We start from the raw sequence: 17969 nt of genomic DNA, 5'->3' as shown, positions 1-17969 counted from the left end.
GTGTGTGTGTGTGTGTGTGCTGACGGTGAAAACCCTGCCGTAATTATGCCTCTGCATTGGGTTTTCCTTCCCCGTCAGCTACAGGGACATTGATCTAATGGAGCCGCATGTCCACGTGCTGCATCACGCTGGGGTTACTGAGGTCCTCTCACGGTCACTGAAGCAGAGACACTGAGACACAGCCTGTGACCATCCTGACATTGATTTCATTGACTGCTATAACTACTCAAAATGAATAATATTTCTAGTATGTACATTTGCATTAAAGGTATAAATTTTTTAATTCTCTAGAAAAGTTCTAAAAGCTTTGCAGGAACCATTTGTGTCCCAATGAGTAGCATTACCAAGGCCACCCTAATTTTTAACACTAAATTTATAGTTTACTGAATTATCGCTCTGTTTTTCTGGTCATCAGAATGGACCATGACTGGCATGGAAGCAGGAGAAGTGGTCGTCGCAGCAAACACTATGATGATGAGGATGGTGAGAGATTAGTTATATTTTGACATTTATTTGTTGGCAGATGTACACTTTATTAGCTACAAGTAACTCATAATTTAGAATATTTTATTTAAAGTCAAGATGCTATTTTTATAGCAATGACAGTTGTAGTGGACTTTAAGTCATTTATGTGATGTAAAACAAATTATATATCAGAGCAGTATTTGCAGTGTCTATCACAAAACAATCAAACTTAGCCTACTCAAAGATAACTATAATTTATATAACTAAAAAAAGGGATAGTGAAACGTACAATGCAGGGATGGCAGGAAGAATATTGAGTGTTGAATCATAAGTCTATTAATTGTTTTTGAACCAGCTCATTTGAATGAGCTGTCAGAACGAACTGATTCGCTGAAAGGAATCAGACTTGGGACGCTCAAGGTAAAAAAGTCCAAACCAACCAATTCCTTTTTTATCATAATTAGGAGGACATCCTATAAAAGATCAGCCCGAAGAAAGTGATTCGCTGAAAAGAATCATAATTAGGCTAAGACTTAGGAAAGAACCGATCGAACAAACCAATTCAATTAAAGGTATAATTTTTTTTTTTTTTTGAACGAACCGTCAGAACATACTGATTCAATGAAAGAAATCATAATTTGGAGGAAGTTCCTATAAAAGAACAGCCCAAAATCATACTAAAGACATAAGAATCGTTTGAACAAACTGATTCACTCAAATGAATCATAATTAGACAATAGAAAGAACTGTTCGAAAGAACCGATTCACACAACAAATAAAGTTTTTTTTTAAGGTTATAGAATGAAAGAACCATTCTATAACCGTTCAAACTGATTCGCTCAAAAGAGGACGTTACAGGGAAAAAACATTACTTAGACATTACAGGTAAGAACCGTCGAACCGTTGAACAACGGCTCATCACTAAAGTAGGTCATGAAATAATGTAAAGCTATATTATTTTGAAATTCACTGAGCTACTGTCGGACTGCTAAAATGTAGTTACGAAAGTGCCGTTGCTAACTGCCGACACCTCATAAGGCGATTAATCAAAAAGTGCAACTATTGGATGAAAGAAAAAAAGACCTTTGGATGACGGTTGCAGACATAAAAATTGGATAAAGCTAATATATATAATTATATATAACAGTGTATATTTAGGCCTATACTAGACAATACATATTGGGAAATTGGGATGATTTTAGTGGCAGGTATTGACAAGTTTTGTTTTGTTTTTTTGAAGTCCAGGGTAAAATAAGGTTAATGAGTTCATCGTATGGGTTAGAATAGGGGCAAATCTGAAAAACACATTATTTTCACACAGTAAACCTCTAGCAGGTTTAATGATTGACTGACTTGGCCTTAGAGTAAAAAAAAAACAGAAAACCTGTTGGTAACTATCGGCATAAATATTTAAACGATCATTCCAAAAAGCAACTACTGGCACAATCAATCGTAAAACTGATATATTGGTCTACCTCTAGTACCTACACCTACAAAAATACTGTGTTGGTATTGTACCATGGTACATTGATGATATCAGATGGTAGTACCATAATATCTTGATTTATACCATGATGCTAAATGATTACCTTTTTCATTTAACATGGTATTTATAAGTTATTCCAAATGTGCTTCAAAGAATACCATGGTGCATGTCCTTAACAACATATCCCATGGTACTTTTTGTTAGTGTAAGCACAAAATGCTTTTAAATACCCCTTTAAACTTAGGCAGAATCAATTTTATGATGTTTTAAAAAGTTGCATTTCACTTGTATTGAAAGGAAACTCAAAAGTCTTCCATTGTCTGGTTGTAGAGTCGGTCTTCGTTGGCATTCCAGTGTCACAGGGTTACAGAAGAAAGCGCAGACGTCGCAAGCACACGTCACGGCATTCCCATGACCACAACGGTCAGGACAGACACCACAATCACCATGACCAACAGGATCGAGAGAAACTATGTGACCCAGATGAAGAGGAGCAGGACTCAAACGAGCAGTTATCCAACATCAACTCCAACAGTGAGTAATAACGGTTTCTCTTAACCAGTTATTGTTACGACAACATGGCTCACTGCAGTCCTATTGAATGGAATATTCATGTCTTTTCACTAAATGCATGAAACATGAGACTTCCTTGGTTAACCAGCATTACCAAAAAAAAGCATATGGGACAACCTGCTGGTAAACAACAAGGCTTTGATGGTCCATAAGCCATTCGAGCACAAAAACAGCACTTGCTAATTTCAACCAGCCTAGATCGTTGAAAAGCAGAAACCATATTCTTGAAAGGTCCCTGAGCAGTTTTAAGCCTGTAAGCCTGTAAACTGCATACTTCAAACTCCATTTTCACCACCTACAGTGATTTGTTGTCAGGGGAACCTGCCTTTAAACAAATTTACCATGGTAACCATAGTTTCTGCCAATTATAGCTTCTACTGTAAAATCACTTCACCTGGAAAACAGAAACCAATATACTGATCTCATGGACTTAGAATAATATAGGATGAACAAATGATTGAGTCTCCAAAGAATCGTATAGCAACTTAAGAACCATATACAGTGAAAAATTGTTCTTGATAAGAAGATTAAAATGCCTCAAATAACTTTTGAAGACCCTTTATTGTTTTTAAGAGCAAATCAGTGATTGTTACTGGATGCAGAAGCATTCATTTTACCTTCAAACACCATCCATCACTGTGTATTATTGATGGAAACATCTTGCATAACATTTTTTTAAAAGCCCTTGAGGTTAAAGACAGAAAAATAAGAGAGAGAAAGGGAGGGATCAGTGAATTTGGAGGAGGTGAAAAGCTCTTGTTGGGCCTTTCATGCGTGAGGTACTTTGCCCTGCTGTAGTTTCAGCTCTGGAAAGAACAACCTTACAGACAAGAGAAGTTCAAGATCAAGAGCACTAAGTAGCATGTTCATAAGAAAGATGCATGAACCATGTAGAGCGGAAAGGAATATCACAAAGAAATAAATTGAAGGTTGAGCTTAGGGAACTGTAGGAGTAAACAGGGTCATTAAGGAAGCTCTGCAATTAGACATCTTAGAAACATTCTTTCAGACCTTTTTCTTTCAATGAAAAACTAAGCGTTGGAGTATCTGAAGGATGGAGCAGAAACACTGTGGTCTGGTTAGGTCTTCATTTAATATTCAGGACTCTATGCAGTCGTTGTCGTCTAGTCTGGGTACTCAAAGCACTCTACTGAGCAGTTGCACAGGTAAATTCAAAGGTCTCAAAACTTCTGTTTGTTCTTTGCTAATTTCCTTACTCTTTCCAAGAATTATACCATTTCTTCTTTCTCACACATGCACAAGAGAGTTTTGGTCTGTGATTTTTAATCAGAGCGCATTTGGTTTAGCTGAGTATAAATTTGTTTTGGTTAATATTTGTAAGGGAAGGCTAGAGTTAGGTTTAGGGTTCGAGGTTTGGTGTTGGTGTAGGGTGTCTGTGGGACTCTATATAAAACAGTAAACATTCAGCAGTGATGTCCCTATAATGTGTGTTAGTATTAAATTAAGGGTGCAAATAGTATCTGCCATTTTTTGCACTTAGTCCATAAGCCTCTACCATTTTTTAAATGCTATATATATATATATATATATATATATATATATATATTTTTTATTTTGTAAAAATATGAGCCATACATATTTTTAATAGGTTTCTTAAGATTAACCCAATAAGCCTTTTCTAGCTGAGATTGGGATTTGCATTAAACCTTGTCACATCAACTGGTCGAAAGTGTTGATATTAGTCTGATGTTGCGTTAAATGCAGGTATTTAATTGTATTCAAGGTAAAGCCACTTTTAACATATGACTGCATTGTGGAGTGATGCGGTATTTAAGATCAAATGTCCGACAACGTTATCTACTGAGTTTAACTGACTGACCAAAGTGACAAAATACTGAAATGCATGAACTAAAAATAAGATGGTGTAATGTACAGTACCAGCTGCATTCTACAACCACACATTTTTGTGATTTTTACTCTGGGATAAGAAGGATTACTTGAAGAAAAACACCCACGTGTTAATAATCTGCTGCGGCCGGGCAAATCTGAAATCCAGAGGAATGTCACAACAAGACTGTCATGCTTGCACCTACTAGTGCCTTGAGTTCTAGAATTTATATGATCTGTAGATTGCTCTAAATTGTCAGATTTAATGTGCATGACATAGGTGCAGGTTAACAGCTTTTAGCAGCCCCCAGTGGAGCTTATGTAAGTAGACCATGATTAAGATATAAGCTCAATACATTTGATTGAATTAGTAAGTTTTTTTTTTTATATAAGATATTGATTCTGGCATTATGCTTCAGATTAGAATAAGCCATTGTCACATGGTTATTCTAAGCTGATCTATAAAGCAAATTCTTTTGATATGCTTCCTGATATTTAGCTTCTTTCTGTAGAGATTTATTCACAATTATAATAAGATATTTATCTTCAAAGAAAAATACTAATCTTCGAACAGTACTTGGTGATTTGATTCAGACCCCTTACGTATACAGTCTAAATCTGAGACCACACTGAAAATATAAGACATTTGTTATCATTATTTAAACCTGGAAATAATATTACATGGCTTGCGGATATACTTTTGAAGAGGTTTGTATTTCAGCGTTATGGACTGGCCCCATTCACGTCCATTGTAATGTACTCTAAGTGCCTTACTGTAACAAAAATTGGAGTTTTTCTTAAATAAGGTACGAGTCAAAATTATTTTGTGGTGATGAACATTATTCCACAGATGCTGTCACTGTAATTTAAGTTATCTTCTGATGTTCTGGAGGAATATTGCAAAAAAAGAAGTGTCAAGCTAAATTTAGAGATGTTTTTTTGAAAGGTCTTATCTTATATCAAATAAGAGAAAAAGCTTTTTCATTTTGCTGCAAGAAACCAAATGATCATTCTGATTAGATATACTGTATGTATGGCTGAGAATGATGGCCTCAGGAACTGTAGATCATAATGGCTCTAGTCTGTCATATTCAGATTTCATTTCAAAGTGGGTCAGAGCTGGGTCAAATCAGACTGAGCCAAAGGCAAAACATAACACCCAGACCTATACGTCATATAGTCCAATGACCTTCTGTTTAACTCAAAGAATTGAACTCATTTTCACAATTAGGATGTATTGAGCCACAGGCGATTTTCACTCTGTTTTGCATCACACTTTTGATATCAAAAACAGAGCGACTGTTTGCACCCAGGTGTAAATAGCACCTGCCACATAGCACGGCTATTTGCACCACAAAAGTCTGGTGGTTCGTACCAGCGAGCCAGGTTCGAATCCGCCTTTTGCCCCACTCTTTTTCCCATCCTGTTCCCTGTCTCCACTCTTAATATTTCCTTTAATACAACTATTAATAATAAATAAAAATGAATATAAAGGTATATTTCCTCACAGTGATTTGGTCATTGTGAAGGTTGGGGAATTGGAAGAAAGGTTTAACTTTCTGGGGTGCAAATAATATTTGCCAGTATTTGGACTGGAGTGTAAATAGCATCTGCCTTTAAAATAAATCTTGAGTTTTATACTGTGTCTAAAGCAAGACTCACTATTATTATTGCTCATACGTTAGGGTTAGGAATTTGTTCAAAACCTCTTAACCAAATGTATTAGGCTAAACTTTGGTGGGTACATTCCTTCAATTGCATTTTAAGGTAAATGCTTGACTTTGCATTTGGCCAAACTATCTTAAGCTTAATTTTTATTCATTCTTATGTGTGTTACAGTGTCCCCCGCTGCAGAGAGACTGCGGCACATCCTCAGTGAGGAAGATGAGCCTACACCCACAATCTTCACTGAGATGGACACACTGCAGCATGAAGGTGGAGAGATGGAGTGGAAAGAATCTGCCAGGTAACACAATGATGATAACACACACAAATAACACACTCTTCTTAAGCTCGAAATAAACTTCCCTTACACGATTATTTGCATTATGAAAACCATCTCAGGCTATTCTAAGGATGTTTGATGCTGATTTCCGTACTTTTGAGATAATATAACATTTGCCCCCTCCTCCCACCCATGCCTTGATTTGACCCCTCAGCTAATTATTCCTACACCTTCCAGTAATCCCTGAATATTCAGCTAAAGATTTATTCTCAAGGTGGCTGGTTTTACATGGTTTCTAGATGGTCCAAGTTTCACGATCATTTATGGTCATTATCTGGTCCAGAAGAATCAGTTTGAATGGCAGGGTGGGAGGACACTTTGACCTTTATTGTTTACTCATTTACTCACCCTCATGCCATCTCAGATGTGTGACTGTATTTCTTCTGCAGAACAAAAACAAAGATTTTTAGAAGAATATTTCAGCTCTGTAGGTCCAAGCAATGCAAGTGAATGGTAACCAAAATTTTGAAGCCCTGAAACGCACATACGGGCAGCATAAAAGTAATCCATAAGACTCCAGTGGTTTAATCAATGTACTGTGATGTGATCCTATTGGTTTTGGGTAAAAACAGATTAAAAAACTCCTTTTTCACTGTACATCTTGCCTTTGCAGTCTTTAGGCATGGTCATAATTTCACACTCAATTACACTTCCTAGTGCTTGATGCATACACGGAGTGCTAGATTGCACTAGCAAGTGTTATCGAGCGTGAAATCATGGTCGCCAAGGAGACTGCAGATGTCAAGATGTACAGTGGAAAAGGAGTTATATATATATATATATATATATATATATATATATATATATATATATATATAGACTCAGTTTTAAGACACACCCCCTCTCCCAGGTCCCACTCAAAGGCGATGTAAGACGGTCTGTCATTGGACGGCTATTGATAAGAGGTTTAGGTCTACAAAAGAAACTGACACGAGGCATATCAGAAGTTAATGGTCACTTGTCACTGCTGCAGTTAAATGCCAAGCACTGCCATTCTTGAACATGCACAGGAAGGGAGCCAGTAACCGTGATGCCATCAACAGAACCGATCTCATCCCGGAGGTCCAGTGTCTTTCTCCAGCTGCTCTGTACCTCACACCAGTGGAGCACGAGCATGGTGGCCACGTGCTTTCAGTCAATGGCACCAATCGGTTCTGTTGATGGCATTGCGGTTACTGTCTGCCTTTCTGGATCCGTTCCACTGTGCACATTCAGGGAGGGCCACGCTCGGCATTTAACTGCAGCGGCGACAAGTGATCATTAACATCTGATATGCCTCGCGTCCATTTCTTTTGCGCAGGCTTCGTAGACCTAAACCTCTATCAATAGCCATCCAATGACAGACCGTCTTGCATCTCCTTTGAGTGGGACCTGGGAGAGGGGGTGTGTCTTAAAACTGAGTCGAAATTTCTTTGGTTGCTCCCAAGTGTCAGCTGTCCAATGGCAGTTTTAAACTCAATTGTCAAAAGGATAAAGAAAAGCCATTGGCAAATAGACAAAAAAAGCAACCGGCAAATGAATGAAGAAAAGCAATTACCAAATTTGTAACAAATGTAACTTTGTGTCTTCTTTGTCTTGTATCAGGTGGATTAAGTTTGAAGAGAAGGTGGAGGAGGGGGGAGAGAGATGGAGCAAGCCGCATGTGTCCACACTGTCCCTGCACAGCTTGTTTGAGCTGCGCACCTGCCTCCAGACGGGCTGCATACTGCTGGACCTGGAGGGATACTCACTGCCACAGATAGTGGGTTAGTACACTGTCAGCCCGAACAACTACAGGACATAAAAAGCTGTTAGATTTGAGAATGTGCATTTAATTTTAATACTCAAAGGTTGCACTTTCAAAGCCTAGGACTCTTTATAGAGTTCTGAGTTGTCCTTAGGAAAAGAAAGATCCTTAGGAGAACTAAAGATAGACATAAGTGAGATTGACACAAGTGAAGATTATGTAGCTATAAAATAAGTGTGTATAGAATTGTTCATACGTTTTTCTGACGTTTGACTGCACACTTTGGTATCTTGATAAATCTAAAAAAGTTTGAGACACTGTTGAGGTCTCTTTTGAAACTTTTGAGACACCTGGGGTCTTTTTCCTGGAGAAAAAACTGAAAAACACAAGACTTCAGCTAAAATTTTAATTTAAGCTTGATTTGTAAGTGTTTTGTGTCTGTTTTTCCAGATGAGATCATAGAGAAGCAGATAAAAGAGGGTCTTATAGCTCCAGAGATCCGTGAGAAGATCAGTTTTGTCCTCCTGCGGAAACACCGTCACCAGACCAAAAAGCCGATCCACCGCTCGCTGGCCGACATCGGCAAATCCAGCCCCTCGAGTAAGTCCAGTCAAATGTCTTACACCTAAATGAGTGCTTTTCTACACTGCAAAAGATCATTAGTTAGTTTTTCTTAACCTATTGGCAAATATGTTTTTCTTGTTTTAAACCTGATTCAATTTTGTTCCGTTACTTTGAAAACAAGACTCAGTATCTCATGTCTTTTTGCTTCTCAAGTAAATGTATCTTGTTTCAAGGATATTAAGATATTTTATTGGAAATCAAGACAAAAATAATGAAAAAAAAAATGTATATTCCTGTGTTGTACTCCTGTTTTTTTTTGGAATATTGCATCATCATTGAGCACAGTTCTATCTGGTATCTGTTGTTTTTGGTTTTATGGTAGTAAAGTCAGTAGTTACTTCTCTCCCAGAGTTCCTAGGCTCTTTGACATTTTCTATTCAAAAACATTTCACTGAATTATTTTGTCTATCCTACAGCCTTATTTCCCCCTTTTTCTTTCTTTCTCTCTGTGTGATCTTGGGTCTGAAACAGACCACATTCCGAGTCCCAGTTCTCGAGCTGGATCTGGTTTCCACCGTTCCACCGAGGACTTGCGAGCTCATCAGAGCGGTGGCCTCAGCAGACTGCGTGAGTCTGGGTCTCGGTTTCTTCCTCCCTTGTGCACTAGTACCAGTCAAAAGTTTGGACACTCCTAAATATTTGTAATATATTTTATTATTACATATATATTTTTAGTTTGTAAAGAAGTTCATATGCAGTCACAAGTTATATTCTACAAAAATTAATTCCAAGAATTTAAGCATAAGCCTTTTTTTAAGATCATGAGAAGCATGTTGAAACTTTTGACTGGCTGTGTATATATTAATCATCTATTTCCAGACTTCTTTGTCTGACTTTATGTGGCAACATTCACTAACTACTTGTAGTCACGGCAAACATAACTTAAGGAGATTTTCACATTTAGTGTGTGTTGTGTGTGTGTGAGGTGAACAACATTTCTTCAAGTACGCAGCATTGCATTTCTACCATTGTTCTAAGGATTAGAGATTATTAGAAAGTACTTTATGCACGTATTGACCAGTAAAACAGAAAATGAAAAGAAACTTTTCAAATCCCTTCAAATAAAGTACCATTGGTATTACTATAATGTTTTTCCACGGTACATACACTGATCTGCCACAACATTAAAACCACTGACAGGTGAAGTGAATAACATTGATTATCTCACTACATTGGCAGCTGTCAAGGGGGTGGGATATATTAGGCAACAAGTGTACAGTCAGTTTTTGAATTGTATGTGTTGGAAGCAGGAAAAATGGCCAAGCTTACGGATCTGAGCGACTTTGACAAGGGTCAAATTGTGATGCTAGTCAACTGATCAGAGCATCTCTAAAACTGCAGGTCTTGTGGGGTGTTCCCCATATGCAGTGGTTAGTACCTACCAAAAGTGGTCCAAGGAAGGACAACCGGTGAACCAGCGACAGGGTCATGGGCGCCCAAGGCTCATTGATGCACGTGGGGAGCGAAGGCTAGCCCGTCTGGTCCAATCCCACAGAAGAGCTACTATAGCACAAATTGCTAAAAAAACATAATGCTGGCCATGTTAGATAGGTGTCCATCAGAACTGGACCATGGAGCAATGGAAGAAGGTGGCCTGGTCTGATGAATCACGTTTTCTTTTAGATCATGTGGAGGGCCGGGTGCATGTGCTTCGTTTACCTGGGAAAAGATGGCAACAGGATGCACTATGGGAAGAAGGTAGGCCAGCGGAGGCAGTGTGATGCTCTGGGCAATGTTCTGCTGGGAAACCTTGGGTCCTGGCATTCATGTGGATGTTTCTTTGACATGTACCACCTACCTAAAGATCGTTGCAGACCATTTACATGCCAACGGTGTCCCCTGATGTCAGTGGCCTCTTTCAGCAGGATAATGCGGCCTGCCACACTGCAAACATTGTTCAGGAATGGTTTGTGGAACATGACAATGAGTTCAAGGTGTTGTCTTAGCCTCCAAATTCCCCAAATCGCAATCTGTTTGAGCATCTATGGGATGCGCTGGACCAACAAGTCCGATCCATGGAGGCCTCATCTCACAATTTATGGGACGAAATGGATCTGCTGCTAACATCTTGGTGCCAAATACCACATGACAACCTCAGAAGTCTTGTGGAGTCCATGTCTCAACGGGTCAGAGCTGTATTGGTGGCATAAGGGGGATCTACACAATATTAGGCAGGGGGTTTTAATGTTGTGGCTGTTCTATGTATAATATAGTCATCAATATAATCGATTAAATTCATAATTAAAGTGTATAATATTTGCATTCCAGATCCTTCCCAGTGCCGCAGTATGAATGATATTTCCGACACGCCCAGCACTGACCAGGTACGACAGTCTCTGTTAGTATGTTATGTGATATTTTTACATGAACACAGTGAAATACAGCAAGAATGGATTTTTATCAGGAAAGGGTAAATGTTGGTGACCGAAAGATTTTGCAAACAAAAGCTCTGATTCAAGGACCTCGGCTCATTTCTGTGCAATTATGCAGACCAGGTGAGGTGGAATTATCTATATTTTATGCAGGGAACTAAAGGGATAAATTCTTTCGGAGCTGTATAATCTCTGCATATGTCACTCAAATGCATCCATTGTACAAAAATGGAAACTGACAGACAGATGGATGGATGGATGTTATATTGCACAAGAACCATAAATGTAAGGTAATTAGGTAAATCTCAAGCCAATTAAGGCATTTATTTTTTCTTTTACCTTGGAGCTATGCAATTTTATATGAGATTTGGGGTGTGGGGTCAGTGGTGGAACTTTATAGCTACTCTTGGACTTCAAAGCAGAGGTTATCCCCTCCCTTTCTGATACTTTCTGAGTCGACTTTAATGAGTTTCTCCATAGAGTGACACCCATGGCTCACTTTAATGTGCCGTCCCCGAGATTTGTCAGGGCCTACAGCAGTGGGCTGACCTTGAGAGTCAGCAATCTTGCCATTCTGCCTAGCATCTCGTTTTTTGTTGTACATAAAAACGAAAGTCACACAGGTTTGGAACAACATGAGGGTGAATGCTGATAACAGAATTTTCATCCATGTCCAAGTACATTTTGGGGCCTTGAATACAGAACTTCGCCACCTTTATACATCAAAAAAGAGGTAAAACTGGGTCTGTACGTGAGAAATGTGCTTGTTTATTAGTGGTGGTAAGTGAAGTGACTCTGAAAGTAGCATTAAAAGATTACAAGGCGATTTTGACCATAATCACAGACCATTCCATAGCCACATGTTCTTTCAGGACAACGTTGCAGATCCGGTGTTGTGATTGGTTTGTGTGTGTGTGTGTGTGTGTTTGCATGCGCGTGTGTGTGTGTTTGCATGCTTGGTGTCCCCCAGTGATTGTGTAACTTTATTGATCTGCTATTGGAAAAAATGAGAGCTGATTGCCATTTCCGTCACATGCGGGCACATCAGACATTGATAATGGAACTCATATTGATACTTATATTATGAATGAGGCTGCACAATGTTCTGCTGTCGTGTGAGCACAAACTCTGACTGCACAAGCTCTAATTTCCAACATGGAAATTTCATGACCTAGACATTGCAGTGCTTATATCTGATGCAAGCCATGTGGTCTAATTTTAAACCCACTAACACATGGCACAATATATGACCTAAGTATATGGATACCTTAACACTATACCCAATATGTGTGTGTGTTGTTTAACATTTAATTCCAAAACTAAAGGCATTAATACTTTTAGCCATGTTGTGTACCTAACCACATTGTTATGTCGCCCACCAGCTAAAGAACAAATTCATGAAGAAGATCCCCAGAGATGCAGAGGCATCCAATGTGCTGATTGGAGAGGTTGATTTTTTAGATAAGCCGTTTGTGTCGTTTGTCCGTTTGGCTCAATCTACAACGCTAGGAGGCCTTACTGAAGTCCCCGTACCAACCAGGTGACAAATTGCATTTGTTTGTGAATCTATTTATTAGTCATGTTTAAAGACCTCATGACATGGTTTGATGACTGCTATTTCTGAGACACACTGTTATTGTAACCTCCCGAGACCCCTGCGTGACTGCTGTGTGTTTTTTTCCACTGCCCTTTTTTATCTGTACCTAGTAGCCCCTAAGGAACTTAAAAAACAACTTTTTTTTTAGACCAAATAGTTTCCCTAAAATTTGATGTCCACATATGTGTACAGTAGGGCTGAAACAATTAGTCAATAACAATTTTTTTTGTTGTTGAATAATTTGATATCTTTAAACGTAACATGAGATCATAAGAAACTCTAATGATGTGCGAGAGCTCCTGACAGAGGAGAGGAAGAAAACGCAGCTAACAGTCCAGATGCTCTCTAAACCTTCACAGCTTCAGGTGACGTAGATTGCAAAGTATGAGGGAATTATACAAAAATACCAAATAAGTAAATACAGAAGCACTCTCGTTGTGGAATAAGCAGAGCTGTAGCTGCTGCTCCGCTGAAGCAAAACTTGCATGTCGAAAAGTAAACACCCCGGCGTTACATCTTATATGGAGTTATATTTAATCTGTTATTGCTTTATTAAAGTTCAAATAATAAGGAAGCAGGTCATATAAATAACTACAAACTCCGAAACTGGCATTTCTCTGTGTTTTCAGCCCCTCTTCTATGATTTGCGCAAAGTGTCCCGATCTAATGGGGAGAGATTGAAACTGCACCCGGCTAATACACACTCACACCCCCCTCACGCACGCTTGCCGCAGCTGGATTCTAGCGTGATGCTCGCAACTGATTGTATCATAATACAGGATATCTGTTACTGTGCATTTCTTATCGTGAAGAAAATTGGCAATACGCAGCTTTATTAATAAGAGAGAGTTTGTTTTGTTAAAGATGGATTGAAGTGAACAGAAAGTTGTGAAAGGTGAAGTGTTCGCCCCATTATACAAAATATGTTTGTGATATAAATATTTAAAACTCACATGTTTTTAGCAGCTATACTGCAGAAGAACAAATTTTTATCTGAGAATGTTGAATATAATATTAAAAATACAAATATTTTAAAATATCTAAAAGTCCTTTAAAAAAGATGCATTCACATGAGAAGCAGCGAAACAGATATTTAGACTTGCTTTTAGAGAATAGATCTTAAATATAAGTATATTTTGTCTTTACTGCACTCACAGAAGTATAAGCAAGTAAAAAATACACATAAACAAAATACACTTATAGTTAAGATACATTCTCTTAAAGTAAGTCTAAATATCTTATATGTTGCTTCTCAAGTAAATATATTTTTAGACTATTTTAAATGAAAACAAGACAAAAACATGAATTTTTACTGAATTAAACTCAAAAAATATTTTTCCCTTTTATTCAGTGAATGTCATTTAGAGGTATTTTTAAAAGATAAGTTTTTTGATTGTTAGTAAGCACGTTTAATACAACCTTTTAAGTCTGGGCACAAGCTAAATAATCAGTTAAGAGCTAATGATTAATCGTACTAATAATGACCCAAATAGTTGAATAATCTTTCTAATAATCACCCAAATAGTTGAATAATCATACTAATAATCACCCAAATAGTTGATTATTCATTCTAATAATCACCCAAATAGTTGATTAATCATACTAATAATCACCCAAATAGTTGAATAATCATACTAATAATCACCCAAATAGTTGAATAATCATACTAATAATCACCCAAATAGTTGATTATTCATTCTAATAATCACCCAAATAGTTGAATAATCATACTAATAATCACCCAAATAGTTGAATAATCATTCTAATAATCACCCAAATAGTTGAATAATCATACTAATAATCACCCAAATAGTTGAATAATCTTTCTAATAATCACCCAAATAGTTGAATAATCATACTAATAATCACCCAAATAGTTGAATAATCATACTAATAATCACCCAAATAGTTGAATAATCATACTAATAATCACCCAAATAGTTGATTATTCATTCTAATAATCACCCAAATAGTTGAATAATCATACTAATAATCACCCAAATAGTTGAATAATCATTCTAATAATCACCCAAATAGTTGAATAATCATACTAATAATCACCCAAATAGTTGAATAATCTTTCTAATAATCACCCAAATAGTTGAATAATCTTTCTAATAATCACCCAAGTAGTTGAATATTCATTCTAATAATCACCCAAATAGTTGAATAATCATACTAATAATCACCCAAATAGTTGAATATTCGTTCTAATAATCACCCAAATAGTTGAATAATCTTTCTAATAATCACCCAAATAGTTGAATAATCTTTCTAATAATCACCCAAATAGTTGAATAATCTTTCTAATAATCACCCAAATAGTTGAATATTCGTTCTAATAATCACCCAAATAGTTGAATATTCGTACTAATAATCACCCAAATAGTTGAATATTCGTACTAATAATCACCCAAATAGTTGAATATTCGTTCTAATAATCACCCAAATAGTTGAATAATCATACTAATAATCACCCAAATAGTTGAATATTTGTTCTAATAATCACCCAAATAGTTGAATAATCTTTCTAATAATCACCCAAATAGTTGATTAATCTTTCTAATAATCGCCCAAATAGTTAATTAATCTTTCTAATAATCACCCAAATAGTTGATTAATCTTTCTAATAATCACCCAAATAGTTGAATATTCGTACTAATAATCACCCAAATAGTTGAATATTCGTTCTAATAATCACCCAAATAGTTGAATAATCGTACTAATAATCACCCAAATAGTTGAATATTCGTTCTAATAATCACCCAAATAGTTGAATAATCTTTCTAATAATCACCCAAATAGTTGAATAATCTTTCTAATAATCACCCAAATAGTTGAATAATCTTTCTAATAATCACCTAAATAGTTGAATAATCTTTCTAATAATCACCCAAATAGTTGAATATTCGTTCTAATAATCACCCAAATAGTTGAATATTCGTACTAATAATCACCCAAATAGTTGAATATTCGTACTAATAATCACCCAAATAGTTGAATATTCGTTCTAATAATCACCCAAATAGTTGAATAATCATACTAATAATCACCCAAATAGTTGAATATTTGTTCTAATAATCACCCAAATAGTTGAATAATCTTTCTAATAATCACCCAAATAGTTGATTAATCTTTCTAATAATCGCCCAAATAGTTAATTAATCTTTCTAATAATCACCCAAATAGTTGATTAATCTTTCTAATAATCACCCAAATAGTTGAATATTCGTTCTAATAATCACCCAAATAGTTGATTCATCTTTCTAATAATCACCCAAATAGTTGAATATTCGTTCTAATAATCACCCAAATAGTTGATTAATCTTTCTAATAATCACCCAAATAGTTGATTTAATCTTTCTAATAATCACCCAAATAGTTGAATAATCGTACTAATAATCAACCAAATAGTTGATTTAATCTTTCTAATAATCGCCCAAATATTTTAATAATCAATAATCGTTAGATTATTTGCAGCCCTAGTGGACAGTGAGACTTAAGTTGAGAAATGTTGAATAATATCAAGCTATAAAGAGTCAGATTTTTTTTAAATCAAATTGTTTATTAGGTTTCCAGGAGTGTTGGTTATTCATGTTTTTGAGATGTTACAGACATTACATCAGAAATTAGCATAATTAATTCTGATTCAAAGTAATGGCCAGAATCATCCAATCACTGCCAACCATGTTAAAATAAAATGATACATTATAAGTTCTGAATTTATGTACTGATTATCATTGTCACATGTCTGCCAAATATGTTGAGTGATCCAAACATCATCTGCAGCCTGAAAATGTACTTTTAAAGGAAAGTTTGGATTGAATGCACTTCATAGAGAGCTATAGGATGCTTCCTTGCTCCCTATTTAGAGAATGACTTGACCTCCATTGTGCTGTCTGTCTGCTCTGGTCTCCGAACAGTTCGAAATGCCCCTTATGTTCATCACTCTTATTTTCATCACTCTGAATGCAAAATATTCCAGTTTTTGGATGCATCCATTAATTCTCAATGTGATAATGCAGAGTGAATATAGAATATTTTAACTGAAACTGAGCATACAGTCCACGAACGTGCTCATTGTGTTTAACATCACGATAAATCGCTCAAATTTAACTAGATGCTAGACTCTAATCTTTCAACTCAAACAGGTTTCAATGTAAAAACGTAATTAGGCTTCTTACCAGATGTAGTTTTGTTGGTGTTTCTCCCAAACACAAACTCCAATGTGTTCGACACCATATTGTGTTCGACACCATATTGTGTGACCACATGACTCCGTGCGTCAAAATTTTAACCCTTTACTGACAGCCCAGTGTCTCCTGAACTGAGATCAGTCGCTTTATATTAAATTAAATTATGCATTGTATATAGCGAAGCCAAAACGTAATGTTCATGCAGGTGGACGCGGGGTCTCAGGAGGTTAACTAGCCAGTAGCCAGCAGGGCATAACCACACTTGACCACTTGTAACATGGGTGAAAGCTATGAAAACTCTATCGAAATGAATAAATTCAAGCCAAATAAAAGTATGAATGTTAGCACAACTGAAGACTTTCATATTCATATTTCATATTCATAAATCAAAAATATTTATTTTAAATGCGTATTTCAGCTAAAACTTTTTTGTCAAAGGTTTAGGAATACACTAGCATATTGATGATCTCAAAGCTAACAGACATGGACTAAAAGCCACAAAACGTGTAACTTTATTCAAATAAACGGTATGTAACTGCTCAGTCTAACAAGTAGTGTCTTTATCTCAGGTTCCTCTTTGTGCTGCTTGGTCCCAATGGCAAAACCAAATCCTACAATGAGATCGGTCGTGCCATGGCCACTCTCATGGTTGACGATGTAAGAGAAAATATCTTGTTTAAACATCAGTAATTCAGTATCTTACACTTAAGCATCGTCATTATAGAATTACCCAAAACTGTCTCCATCTGTAGCTGTTCAGTGATGTGGCCTATAAAGCCAGAGACCGTGAAGACCTGATTGCTGGTATTGATGAGTTTTTGGATGAGGTCATAGTTCTTCCACCAGGAGAGTGGGACCCCAAGATCCGTATCGAACCACCAAAGAAACTGCCTTCAGCTGAAATGAGGTATGAAATCATGGCGTTATACAGTATAGTTTTGGTATGGCACTTTTGGGTACTTGCCTTTTAGCAGATATTTTTCCTTCAAACTAACATTCATTACAGTAATTGCACTGGCAATTTTTCTGGTGCTTCGGGGGCTTACAGGGTTAATTCACCCTAACATGAGAAATTAT

The 17969-nt window shown here is 36.6% G+C and overlaps 1 protein-coding gene across 2 annotated transcripts in view; it reads left to right on the top strand.

Moving 5' to 3' along the window:
• The first annotated feature begins 217 nt into the window (after positions 1 to 217).
• Positions 218 to 17969, top strand: part of LOC127636633 (electrogenic sodium bicarbonate cotransporter 4-like) — a 35757-nt gene continuing 18005 nt past the window's right edge. Inside the window, exons 1-11 of one of the 2 annotated variants that reach the window (XM_052117288.1) lie at positions 218 to 268; positions 416 to 483; positions 2282 to 2485; positions 6212 to 6338; positions 7962 to 8122; positions 8554 to 8703; positions 9199 to 9294; positions 10996 to 11051; positions 12482 to 12639; positions 17462 to 17549; positions 17645 to 17799. In XM_052117288.1, coding sequence (XP_051973248.1) covers positions 417 to 483; positions 2282 to 2485; positions 6212 to 6338; positions 7962 to 8122; positions 8554 to 8703; positions 9199 to 9294; positions 10996 to 11051; positions 12482 to 12639; positions 17462 to 17549; positions 17645 to 17799 — 1262 coding nt within the window. In that variant the 5' untranslated portion in view covers positions 218 to 268; position 416. The remainder of the gene's footprint in view (positions 269 to 415; positions 484 to 2281; positions 2486 to 6211; positions 6339 to 7961; positions 8123 to 8553; positions 8704 to 9198; positions 9295 to 10995; positions 11052 to 12481; positions 12640 to 17461; positions 17550 to 17644; positions 17800 to 17969) is intronic. The other variant, XM_052117287.1, reaches the window with a different exon arrangement.

The sequence above is a fragment of the Xyrauchen texanus genome, chromosome 44 (assembly GCF_025860055.1).
Source record: "Xyrauchen texanus isolate HMW12.3.18 chromosome 44, RBS_HiC_50CHRs, whole genome shotgun sequence".
In the NCBI taxonomy this organism is placed as follows: Eukaryota; Metazoa; Chordata; class Actinopteri; order Cypriniformes; family Catostomidae; genus Xyrauchen; species Xyrauchen texanus.
Note: the sequence above shows the minus strand (reverse complement) of the source record. Positions and strands in the feature narration are given on the sequence as shown.